Source organism: Protopterus annectens, chromosome 5.part0 (assembly GCF_019279795.1).
Source record: "Protopterus annectens isolate FY-2018-M chromosome 5.part0, PAN1.0, whole genome shotgun sequence".
NCBI classification, from domain to species: Eukaryota; Metazoa; Chordata; order Ceratodontiformes; family Protopteridae; genus Protopterus; species Protopterus annectens.
Window position 1 is genome coordinate 1182569153 of NC_056735.1, and position 12696 is coordinate 1182581848.

Here is a 12696-nt window from a genome sequence, read left to right on the forward strand (position 1 = left end):
AATGTACTCTACAAGCTTAAATTATCTCTACACAAAACAGCCACAGTTGAAAGATTTAAAAATATTTAATAATAAATAATAATAAAAAAACAAGACAAATCTTATCAATTCAACACAGTGCTAATCAAGAGTTCAAAAATCACAGGAACTTTAAAACAGTATTGTAAGATAGTCTGACATAAATATAGAAAACAGCTAGACTAATATGGCTAAATTCCTATATAACTCTAAGAGAAACTATGTCCTAAATAACTTTACTTACAAGGCAAAGTGCTGCTGAGTTGCTGTCAGCTTCAGAGAAAATCCAAAATCCAAAATGCTCAGTCTTTCCCTCTGAGAAAGTCTTAAATTGATAATACCCAGTACTGCTGACTCATTTCACATTACATCATTTTTATCACTTCTCCTTTAGTCCCCAGGTTAAGGGAACTCAAAATTTACATTTCTTTGTAAGCTGCTCCTGGCCAGGAAGCCACAGCAATAAAAGACACTTTTACATGTAAAACCTTGGTAATTATCTCTTAAATTAAGACAATAGAAAAAATTTACTAGCCCAGACATCCTGTCTCCAAGCTTGAGATCAAAGACAGTTGTAATTCTTTACTTAACAGCTTTCTTCCAGCAGGGTGCACCATTGTTACATTTTTGAAGTTCAGAATATAACACAGTTTTCATACATTTAGTTTTCTTACATTTGTAAAACAAGCCTGTGGATTACATTAATATTTACAATGACATAGAATTATCTACAAAATTCTATCTGGCTAGGCTGGCAGCCTTCACAATTCTCCACCCCCCTCCCAGACACTTGAAAAACATTGCTTGAGAGGGTTAGGTCTATCTGGGTATATCTTACCCCATTCCCTGTCTGGAGAGCCAATCTGGGTTGGCATTGCTAATCCCACTGCGGTGCTGCACTGACATATCATATGCTTGCTGGAAGGCATCATCTGTGAATGGATTGCTAACAGGAGAGCAAAGGCTTTGGTTGTGCGCAGGGCTGATATTCAAGCATTTGCCCTTAGAAATATCCCCAGAAGAATTCAAAGCATCACAACATTGGCTGGATGACTTCCTTCAGTAATATGAACTGTCTCTAAGAAGATCAACAACACTGTTCAAGCTGGAAGATACTGAAGTTATTAAACGTGCACTTGCATTTAAGTCCTTTATTGATGGCATCAACTTTTCTAAATACCAACTCTCCAACTTGATTGCTATGGATGAAACTGCAGTGTTTATGGGCCAAGGATTTCAAACAACAATTGATCAGAGGGGTGCCTCGTCAATCTACATTCCCCACTGGTTACGAGAGTGCATGTGTTACCTGTATTTTGGCAATTTGTCTAGATGGAAAGAAAACCCCACCTCTAATCATTAGTAAGGGCAAGAAAGATAAGACTGAACATGTTTCAGGCATTTACATTCTTGAAACTGAAAAAGCCTGGTGCACACAAGCAGTTATAAGGAAGTGGATTGATGTAATGCTGCCACTTGTTTTGCAAGGTGACAAAAGAGGTCTGCTAGTCTGTGACTCAGCCAGCACTCACCATGCTAAAGACATGAAGAAATTTCTTGTACGGAATAGAAAGGAAGAATAGATCAAATAATGATTCCCACAAGAATGACTGCCTATCACCAGACTCTTGATATTGAAATAAACAAGCCATTCAAGGACCATTTGCGCATGGAACTCAATGACTACATTGAAAATAGAATGGAGAGAAATCAGCATAGAAACTTTGTGAAGCCTAGCCTGCAAGAGGTCGTGACTTGGGTGAAAAATTCATGGGATAAAATCACTGACAGCTGTGTTGCCAATGCACTACTAGCATGCTACTTGGACAAGCAGTGCTCATTTAAGGAGAGCTCTATTGCTAGGCATGACAGATTGGGACCAATGGTTCGACAGGAAATGGAGCTTGAAGAAATTCAGGCCGGAATTTGGGCTTTGGTGACTTATGACAATGTTTCAGAAAAAGATGACATGACTGTATTTGAATAACTTTTCCGTTATCGTGGCAACAGAATGGATTGGTTATGCTTTCAATTTTATTCCCCTCCTCCAATACACATGTATTGAGACTTTTCTGCAATTTCTGTTAAGCATAAAATATTGCACTGTGAAAGCCAAGGTGTAGATATTCAGAAGTTGAAATATTTGTTGCACTGTTTATGTAGAATTCCCACACAACTGTTAACGCGTTACTTAGAACTGTTGCCGAATAACAAAAAAGTACTAAATAAGTGTCAATTTTTGTACATGAATAAATGTCGATTTTTGTACATGAATAAATGTAGATTGTTGTAGGGGGGGGTAAATAAGGCATCCCCTGATAATAAGCCCTAATGCGTATTTCAGCGGGGAAAGAGTATAAGACCCGGTCTTATTTTCAGGGAACTACAGTAGTTAACATCACTGACCTTCCTAACACCTTGTAGGGACCTTCCCAAGCTGCTTGCAGCTTGTTGTGTCTGACAGGAATGAAAACCATTACCTGTGGCCCTATAACATACTCTCTAACTTGAGAATTCCTGTCACACCAGACCTTTTTCTATTGTCGGGCTTCTGCCAGGTTCTCCTGGGCCAAGCCCATGAGTTCCCTGAGCCTTGTCTTGAGGTTTAGGATATATGCCACAGCCCACAACAGACTCCTTGTGAGATTCATACTCACCTTCCCACTCATCAAGAATTAAATGTAGAGGTCCTCTCACCCTATGCCCATACAGCAACTCAAAGGGTGAAAAAAACATGGTTTCAGGGGGAACCTCTCTGTAAGCAAACAACAGATGGGACAAATATTTGTCCCACTCCCTCTTAAACTGGTCTGCAAATGCCCGTAGCATGGACCTGATTGTAGAGTTTAACTTCTCAACAAGACCATTAGTCTGGGGGTGGTAGGGGTGGTTTTCAGGTGCTTCACCCCACAGAATGTCCACAGACAAGCCAGCAGGTCCGACATGAAATTGACACCTCTGTCAGTTAGTATGTCTTTTGGGAAACCAACCCAGATGAAAATCTCTAACAAAGCATTTGCTACCTTTTCTGCCTCAATGGAGGACAAAAACACTGCCTCATGGTATCTTGTAGCATAATCTACTACCACTAGGATTTACTTTTTCCTTGTGGAACCTGTGGAACTCAGAGGCCTCAAAATATCCATAACTACCCTCTGAAATGGCTCCTCAATCATAGACAAAGGCATCAAAGGAGCTTTCACCTTGTCTCCTGCCTTACCTACCTTTTGGCACTGCTCACAGTTCCTGGAGTACACTGTTACATCTCTGCAAATCCCAGGCCAATAAAAGTTCTACATAATACATTTCTTTGTCCGTTTTATGCCCATATGACCTGCAAAGGGAATATAATGGGCTATGGCTAAAAGCACCAGATGGTAGGGTCTAGGCACTACCAACTGCTGTATCCTCTCACCTTCTAGCCCTCCCTCACGGGTCCACTCTCTATACAGTAACCCTTTGTCCCAGTATATAGATTCCCCCTTATCTTGAGAATCAGGTGCCTCACTAGCTACCTGTCTCAGGCCTTGTAATGTAGGGTCCAAGAGCTGAGCCTGTCTCAACTCTCTCTTTGTAGCCCTTCCCAGCTCCCCTTCCACCAGGATGTCTGGCATCCTCTGACAGCGGTGCCTCACTGTCAGCCTGGGTACTACTATTCAACTCTACCTTTGCAGTCACTTTATCCAAGGGACCATCAGAACCCACAAGTAGCTGTGGCTCACCTTCAGTCTCATTGCTACAGGTAGCTCCCTCCCTGAAGTAACCACCTCACCAGTCCTGGCTGCAAGTGTGCGGTCTGTCTGGGTCTCCAAGCCTGACTGCATGTAACTGCATAAACATATGGTACTGCCTCATCAAAACCCTTACCTATCAGGACATCTGCAGGATGGAGGTTTGGTATCCCTGTTGTCTCAAGACAACCTACTATTGGCATTTTGTCATTCCCACTTACTGTCTCTCTCGGCTTTTGTTGCCCACTTTGCCTCCATGGACATCTATATGCTACATGGCCCCACTGGTTGCATTCAAAACATTTAACCCGAGGGCCTGGACATGTACCTGGACTAGTGGCTTCCCCTACTACTGGCAGATTCTGTTGGGGCTGTCTGGGCCGCCCACCATGAGTTCCCTTAGACCCATGAGCAGAACTGGGTGTCCCATTCCTGTGCAGTGAACCCCTGCTTGTTAGGTATAGGTCTACCTTCTTCCCTAATTCATCTGACGTAGAGCATTGTCTATCAGCTAACCAGATCCTCATGACCTCAGGCAAAGTGCTAAGGGCTCGTTCCCTCACCAAAAGGTCTGCCAGCCCTTCAAAAGTAGTGACCTGACATCCACTCACCCACCTATGAAAATAATGCTTAGTTCAGCAACATATTCACACACACTTTCATCTGCCTTGTGTCTATCCTCATGAAACTTTTTCCTATAAGTTTCAGGTGTTAACTTAAAAAATTCTAGCAAACAATTCTTTACAACATTATAATTAAAAACAATCATGAAATGATAGCTTGTATAAAATAGTTACAGCTTTACCATGGAGTAAGGGGGTCAGGAAGCGTACTCAGAGCCTTTGGTCAACATCATACTGCTTAGATACCCTCTCAAACATGTGAATGAAACTATCAAAATTATCCCTGTCTGTAAACTATGGAAGAAATTTACTGACCTTTGTTGCTTCTGGGGTTTGGTTACTCACTTCCCCCTTACCTCCATGACTGTGGCGAAGAGTCAGCATCTTCTTTTCGTGCTGCCTCTGCCTCTCCTTCTCCTCAGCTTCCAGGCATAGCAGTTTCTCATTCTCCTCAGCCTGTAGATGTCACAGTTTCACTGCTGCTTCCATTTTGAACCGCTTGGCCTCCAACTCAAGTCTCTTTAACTCCAGATGGATTGTTAAGAAAAGTTGAGCTGTCCTTTCTCTGAATGTTGTGCATCTCCACAACCAGTCTGATCATCTTCCTGGTTGCTATTCTCGGATGCAGCTGTGACCAAAGCTGCAATCATGTCTGCTTTAGTCAGGTTTCCATGCACCAGTCCTTTAGCTGGCACATCTCAGCCAACTAGCTCCTTATCAGCTTGCCATACTCCTCTGCTGACATGCTTGCCTGCTCTCCCTGACTAACTAAGCTAACAAAAGAAATAAAACAATTGTGATCTGAACTATGAATATTCATTGCGTGGCTGATTTAGAGTACAAAAACACCTTCAGTGATCACTGTACACAAGTTACAGGAATTCACTATCTATGCCACTACAAGCCAATTAGTATGTGATGTGGCTAACTCACCACTATCAAACAATATTTGATTTGGATATCCCACCACTGCCACCAGTTAATATATGATGCTCGTACACTGGCCCAGTAATCAAGGATCCTCAGTCCTCACCACTAGCACCAGTGAGGGGCATGCACATTGGGATGATAAACACAGTAAAGTACAATTTCCCTTAAGAGCACACGGAGACCACAGTCAGTCAGGGGATAGTTTTGCTCTTTCTCTCCAGATCCCCAAAAAGACTCCCCACTGGCACAGCTATAGGGTCCAGGTCTCAGCCTAGTGGTCAAGCTACAACCTCCAGCCCCCTCTCTGTCCAACCAGTGCTTCATGTCCTTGCCCAAGTAGCTCACACACACACACACACACACACACACACACACACACACACACACACACACACACACACACACACACACACACTTTAAGATTTAATTTATATACAAACACACAGACACTCCTAGGGAAGGCTGGCACAGGTTCTCCAGCAATACCCCCTTTCTGCCCAGATTATAAGGTAGCACCAACTACCACCAACCACTTATATCAGCTACTATAAGTCCCTTCCCAAAGGGTGACCAATTTCACTATGTAATATTACTATTATCCAAACAGTAAGTGTGCTGAACTGGAAGACTATTGGAGTGGCTTGGACAGTATCACCAATTATATGCAGTGTACTCTATGAGCTTAAATTATCTCTACACAAAACAACCACAGTTGAAAATATTTAATAATGAATAATAAAAAAAAAAGACAAATCTCATCAATTCATCATAGTGCTAATCAAGAGTTCAGAAATCACAGGAACTTTAAAACAATATTGTAGGATAGTCTGACATAAATATAAAAAACAGCTAGACTAATCTTTCTAAATTCCTATCTAACTCTAAGAGAAACTATGTCCTAAATAACCTTACTTACAAGGCAAAGTGTTGGTGAGTTGTTGTCAGCTTCAGACAAAATCCAAAATGCTCAGTCTTTCCCTCTGAGAAACTCTTAAATTGATAATACCCAGTACTGCTGACTCATTTCACATTACATCATTTGTATCACTTCTCCTTTAGTTCCCAGGCTAAGGGAACTCAAAATTTACATTTCTTTGTAAGCTGCACCTGGCCAGGAAGCCACAGCAATAAAAGACACTTTTACATGTAAAACCTTAGTAATTATCTCTTAAATGAAGTCAATAGAAATAATTTGCTAGCCCAGACATCCTGTCTCCGAGCTTGAGATCAAACACAGTTGTAATTCTTTACTTAACAGCTTTCTTCCAGCAGTGTGCACTGTTGTTACATTTTTGAAGTTCAGCATGTAACACAGTTTTCTTACATTTACTTTTCTTACATTTGTAAAATAAGCTTGTGGATTATATTTATATTTACAATGACAGATAATTATCTACAAAATTCTATCTAGCTAGGCTGGCAGCCTTCACAGCACCCCCTAAAGGCTCCAACATACTGGATTTTGTGGTCACAAATATGGGAGAATGATGCACCCCTCTCCCCCAGCATCTCGTGCTGTCTGATAAGGTTTGATCATAAAGCTATCTCCTTCAAAATCAAAATTAGCTCTATAATCCCACTAAAACTAGTAACAGTTAGGAACTATTCCAAGGCAAACTACATTTTATTAAGTTATTTTTTTCAAAATTCAGTGCCCCTCCAAACCCCAAGAACATTGCAGCCTGTGCTCATTTGCTTTCAGAAACTTTGTACAACCATGTCAATAGCTGCATAGAGGCTGCTGTACCTACCAGAAGTAAGCCCAGGATTAGCCCTATAAATAAACTTCCCTGGTGGCATCCCAAATTAAACAGGACATACAACAAAAGGAAAAAAATTATGACAAAAATCTTGAAGGGTAATTCCCATAAAAATAAAACTCACTCATCGAACTAAATAGGCAACTATGAGGGCAAAGCCAATTTTGAGGTGAAAGATAACCATAAGACCTTCTTCAGATTTGTCAGGAACCTCAAGGGCAGCATAGAGCAATTTATCCAATTTTACCCCGTCTCACCCATTATCATCCCACCAAAATACCCTCAAACATAACCACACCAACTATAACTAGGGAGCATGTACCAGCTGCACTCGCTAAAGCTAAGGACACAGCCCCAGTGGGCTTCAGTAATACCCCAGGATGCCTCCTGAACAGTCTAAAACACAACTTAACAGGTATCTTGGAGTCATTATTTAACTACAGCCTTAAAATAGGCTTTGTGCCACATGAATGGAAGACTACAACAGACGTCCCCCTTCATAAGGTAGGACCTTCAAGAAATTCTGGAAACTACAAACCTATTACTCTGACTAGTCTTATTTGCAAAGCCAAGGAAAGAATTATCATGGAAATTATCAGGAAGGATATAAGAGGCCTTCAGACACTAGATCCATCCCAGATTGGCTTTGTCAAGGGAAGGTCATGCTTACTGAATCCAGTGGGCTAGTTTGAAAAGGTCACTAAGGTAATGGATGAGGGGAAAACTGTGCATACTGCCTACCTAGATCTGGCTAAAGCCTTTGATACAATACCTCACTCGACCTTTGTCAACAAGCTAATGGAACTAGTTATAAACCTCTTTATAACATGCTCTTACAGACTTGTACTCACTGATAGGACAGGACCCAAGAGGTTAGAATCAGTGAGGCCACTTTCACAAAGAGGCCAGTCACCAGTGCAGTCTCGCAGGCCTCTGAACTAGGCCCACTCCTCTTTGACATCTACTTCCCGGATGTCAAAGCCAATGTTAAAGGCATCTGGTTAACCGAGTTTGCAGAAGATTGCAAGCTGGGAGCAGTCATTCAATCCCCCTAAGATGAGAACACCCTTCAGGAAGGTCTAACACAGACAAAATCTGGGTGCTAAAAACACAGCTTAAAAATCAGTACCGAAAAATGTGTTATAGTACCCTTTGGGAAGTCGGCCACATTGGGTAACTATGTCATTATTAAAACATCCCTAATTGTTGATTGACTAGTCAGGGATCTGGAAGCTCATGTAGTTAGTAACCTAGCCTTCAACCAACATATATCCAAGGTAGTAAGAAAACCCTTCTATGTTGCTCAGCTTATAAGCAAGGACATGACATCTAGGTCCAGACAGGTCATCATACACTGTACTTAGCCCTCATTAGACCCATCACAGAATATAAACCCCCCTTTGGTATGTACCTGACCAGACACATGCAGCAACCAGAACATCCACAGAAGTTCCTTATAAAAAAAATACAGGAAGTAAACACAATGTCCTAAATTGATCACTTTTGAGAGATGATCTTTGCCTGGCATACAAGGCATTCCTGAACCCTGTTTTGATGAATCTTTTGCACATCTGGAAAACAAATTGCATCAGAACTACTAAATTAAAATACCTAATTTTGCTTGTGGTATAAATAGGACATGTTGAAGAGACAGATATGGTTCAGAGAATTGTCATTCTCTGGAGCAGGCCCCCATCCATGTGAAACAAAGTTCCTCTCATTGTTTAAGCAAAACTTGGACAAATGGATGGGTAATCAAAAATTCACCCCTAGTCTGGTGCCTATGTCTTGATGAACAGAGGCAGTCAGTAAATCATCCCCTTTATATAAATCAAATTTGTGGGTCATATCTGGGTTGCACGGCTAGGCCTATAAGGCCCCTACTGGTCGAAGGCCTAGTATACACTTATGAACCTATTTTTAATGTACTAATTTTTCCAGCTCAAGTTAATCCTGTAAGCAGATCTACTACTACCAGTTGTAAAAGAAATGCCACAGTACTACATCTGAATATATCAAAGTTATTTATTGTCACAGGCTGCTTATACTTTTGTAATAAACCATGCGTAACTGAACTGACAATGCCTGACTTATATTTCTTAATCTATTTTATTATTTTTGACTTCAAGGAAATGTCCACATATTCATACAATGCATAACCATGTTATGTCATTGTGTGTGCATGCTTCCTTAGTATAGGATTCAGTGACTCATGCTCTTCCATTATTATAAACTTCTGATGCCCACTTTCACTTAGTTTCATTTTGCAGCATCTTCTTAAAAAGTTTTCATACTTCTGATCATATTTCTGAACTTTACAATTTAAAAGACTGAATAAAGGTACAGTTATTTATTTTCTTCTCTAGACTTCTGTTGTTTAGATGTTGATAGGGGTCCATGATGATTGCAATGCTAGTGCTTTCAATCTCCTCCACTCATATTTCTCTCAGATATTATTGGGAGTGCCTTCTGTGTTGAGTCTGTGTGTCCTCCCCGCAGTTGGGTAGCATTCGAAAGACATGCATGAGTAAATGGGTGTGCCTTCATTGAAGGTTGGGCGTCGAGCTGGCACCTCGGCATTTCGTAAAAATCTACTGCCAATCTTTAGTGGATCAGAGTTCCGCTGTGGCGACCCCTTACCGGGAAAAAGCCGAAAGACAAACAACAACAACAACAATTATTAGCAGCAATGCAGTCCCTCTTTCTTTTGTTTTTATTTCCCCAGCACTTGGGGTAGGAAGGTTGCTTTATGACAGCAGCAGGCTAAGACATTGGACATAATTTCTTTGACTGTTTTTATGATCATCCATTGGAGGTGATCACCAAAAGTGGTTATCTTTTGAATAGCTGTCTGTATGAAAGAAAAGGGACATATATAACACACTGAACAATCTTGTTAACTGCTTTTATGTATGACTGCAATTAATTTGAAAATTATTACTTTGGCCATCCTTTCTTTCTCTTTTATTACAGTTCAACATCACAGAGATATACTGAAGAGCATATATTTTGTTAGGGTAGGGTACCCTAAAGTGGCATTAAATCTATGTTCCTATTATGAAATATGAATTCTCATCAGCAGGCAGGGTGACAGTATTGTCCAGGGTGTATTTATTTGCTACACTTGCTGCTAATTTATGTCAACATTTGCTTTAGAAAAATTACTCCACCCTTTGCTGTACTGTTGTCTAGTAAAGACCAGAAGCAGTCAGATAGGGAGACCCAAAGATGAAGAACAGGAAGTGGTAAGCAGCAGATGGGTCAAAGCAGCAGTAGGAAAAAAACTCAAAGCCAACAAGTTGAGTATTTTATTTATAACTAGCTTCCATCATAGCTCAGGGTCTAATATTCAGTATTCTATCAGTGATTTATTTTATTACATTGTTTCAATACTTTTCAAGATTTCCTTTGGTGGTTGTAGAATTTGTCACATCTGTTGCTTTGCTCTCCGTTTAGTTTATATATTTGTATTACTTTTTTTTTCTCTGTTGCAAACAGTTCTGCATTGCACTCTTGTCATCATGCATTGCCATGTGTGTCCCTCAAAAAGGGCATAGTTCAGTATGCATAATAAGAGAAATATAGATAACAAATGTAGGAATACAAATGTTTCTCACTTTATAGCACCATGACTTAATTTCAGACCATGTGATCTAGAATTAAACCAGAGGCCTAAAGATCTGAGACTGGTTTACACTCCAATAGGCAAAGCAAATATTTTGCCTTTTTATTGAAGTATTGTTGTTTCTCACATTACTTTACAGGAATAAGATTTTCAGCAGGAAAACAAAAGTTCCCTCACTTTACCTGGATATGGCCTGGCTTGCAAACTATTGGGGTTGTGATGGAAAGCCAAGAATGTGAGTATGTGGCAAAAATTATGCATTATTATCAAATGTGCATTCAATGGTTCCATTATTGTCCAAGAAGTTCTAGTCTTAATTTGTATATCTGTATTAGAGTATTTTATCCATAAACCAGAGTAGCATTCCTGTATACCTCTAGAGGAAATGTCACTAATCTTTTACCTTTCTACCCCACTAACTCAATGTAGGAATCATAAAAACAGGGCATAATATGCGTTACGAGAACTGAATGAAATGCAGTGCTTCACCAGACAGTAGTCTGTCTTATGTGGAACTATTAAAATTTAAATGTAAGCTGCTGTTGTTCTTCCTATCTTGCAAAGAAAACAGCATTCCCTACTGTTCCTGTGACAATTTTTGTTATACTAGTGTATTTATCACTCTTTTAAGTACCACACTTTAGTTACGCTGGTTCATAACACCTGAATATAATTGTCATTACGCTGTACTGGAAGAGACAACCACTCATCGGAGACTATAGCTGAAATTTTTATCCTTTCTAGTGTTTGGCAAAAACACTGTTAAAGGCTCTGAAAAGCTGGAATTATGCTGGAGAGGACTGGCTAAGAAATGGCTAAAGAGTAAGAATAAGGCCACTAGATGGCACAAGATACTTTTCTGGAGAAACTGAATACAGTACTGATGTAACTTGCTCCCTACAAAATATCATTAACTGAATATACTTTTGAAAATGGGTTATTTGTATACTTCTAGGGCACATTTACAATTGTATTATTGAAGAAATTATTGTAAACACGTGTAGGTTCAGAATGAATGCATTTTAAATATCACTGATGTTTTTGTTTGCTTTCCTTTCATGGACTAGACTACATAAACCGACTGAGTCCTACAGTCTTTTTTCAGGAATAGCTGGTAGTATTTTAGTGTTTAAAAGGGATATTTGACCAGAATATCAGGTGAAGCTGATTGTCGTGCATGCAGACCACCTATTACAACTGTGTGCCCCTTTCCTGGCAAAATGCAAATGGTTATATGGATGTATAAATGCATGCATAAACAAGGAAGCTTTACCTTAGCATACACCTATTTTTATATCTTTCAGCTATCATCACACAGGCCCAGTGATTGGCTTTTACACTCTCAGGGAAAGTCTGGCTATCTTATGTGAAAAGGTGAGTTGATTATGTATATATAAAGTGCTAAGTTACATTGATTCATGGTGTTTAGGAATGACAGGAAGTGTAAGAAAGGGGAAAGAGTTGCACTGGATGTGCAACAGTGAATATGGTATACCATAAAACTGCTAAAAGATGAGGTGAATATGGACATTTAGATGATAATATTGGTCTTGATGATGGAGATGAAAGCCAGGGCTTTTGTTGACTAAGTACAAAATTACCAGATGCAAGAATGAGAGATGATGACAGACTTGGAAAAATGTAAGTGCCAGCAAGAAAAAGAAGAGCTACAGTGATCGGAATGCCATCATTTTCCATCACTAAACTGAAAAGTTCCCTATCTGCATGATAAGGAGGAAGCAGTAATGGCAATTATCTGATGAAAAGTAAGATGGTCAGCATCCTGACAAGGAAAGTGCACAGCAGCTGCCTGATTCTCCCCAATGTGGAGGGAGTGGAAAAGGTTGAGATAAAATAGTCAGTAACCGAAAATAGTAAAAGAGTGTGGTAAAGCAGAGGACCGTAACAAACAATACAAAAAAAATGAATTCTGCAATGCTGAGTAACTTTAATAAAATGTAAAGCTTTTGGATAAAATCCTTCATCAGTACATACACACATCTAAAATC

General features: G+C 39.9%; 1 protein-coding gene across 1 annotated transcript in view; it reads left to right on the forward strand.

Annotated features, from left to right (window-relative positions):
• The window catches only part of AGXT (alanine--glyoxylate and serine--pyruvate aminotransferase), a 292507-nt gene that overhangs the window by 152352 nt on the left and 127459 nt on the right, over positions 1–12696 (forward strand). The window contains exons 7-8 of the mRNA XM_044071050.1: positions 10827–10922; positions 11992–12061. Of these exons, the coding sequence (XP_043926985.1) occupies positions 10827–10922; positions 11992–12061 (166 nt within the window). The remainder of the gene's footprint in view (positions 1–10826; positions 10923–11991; positions 12062–12696) is intronic.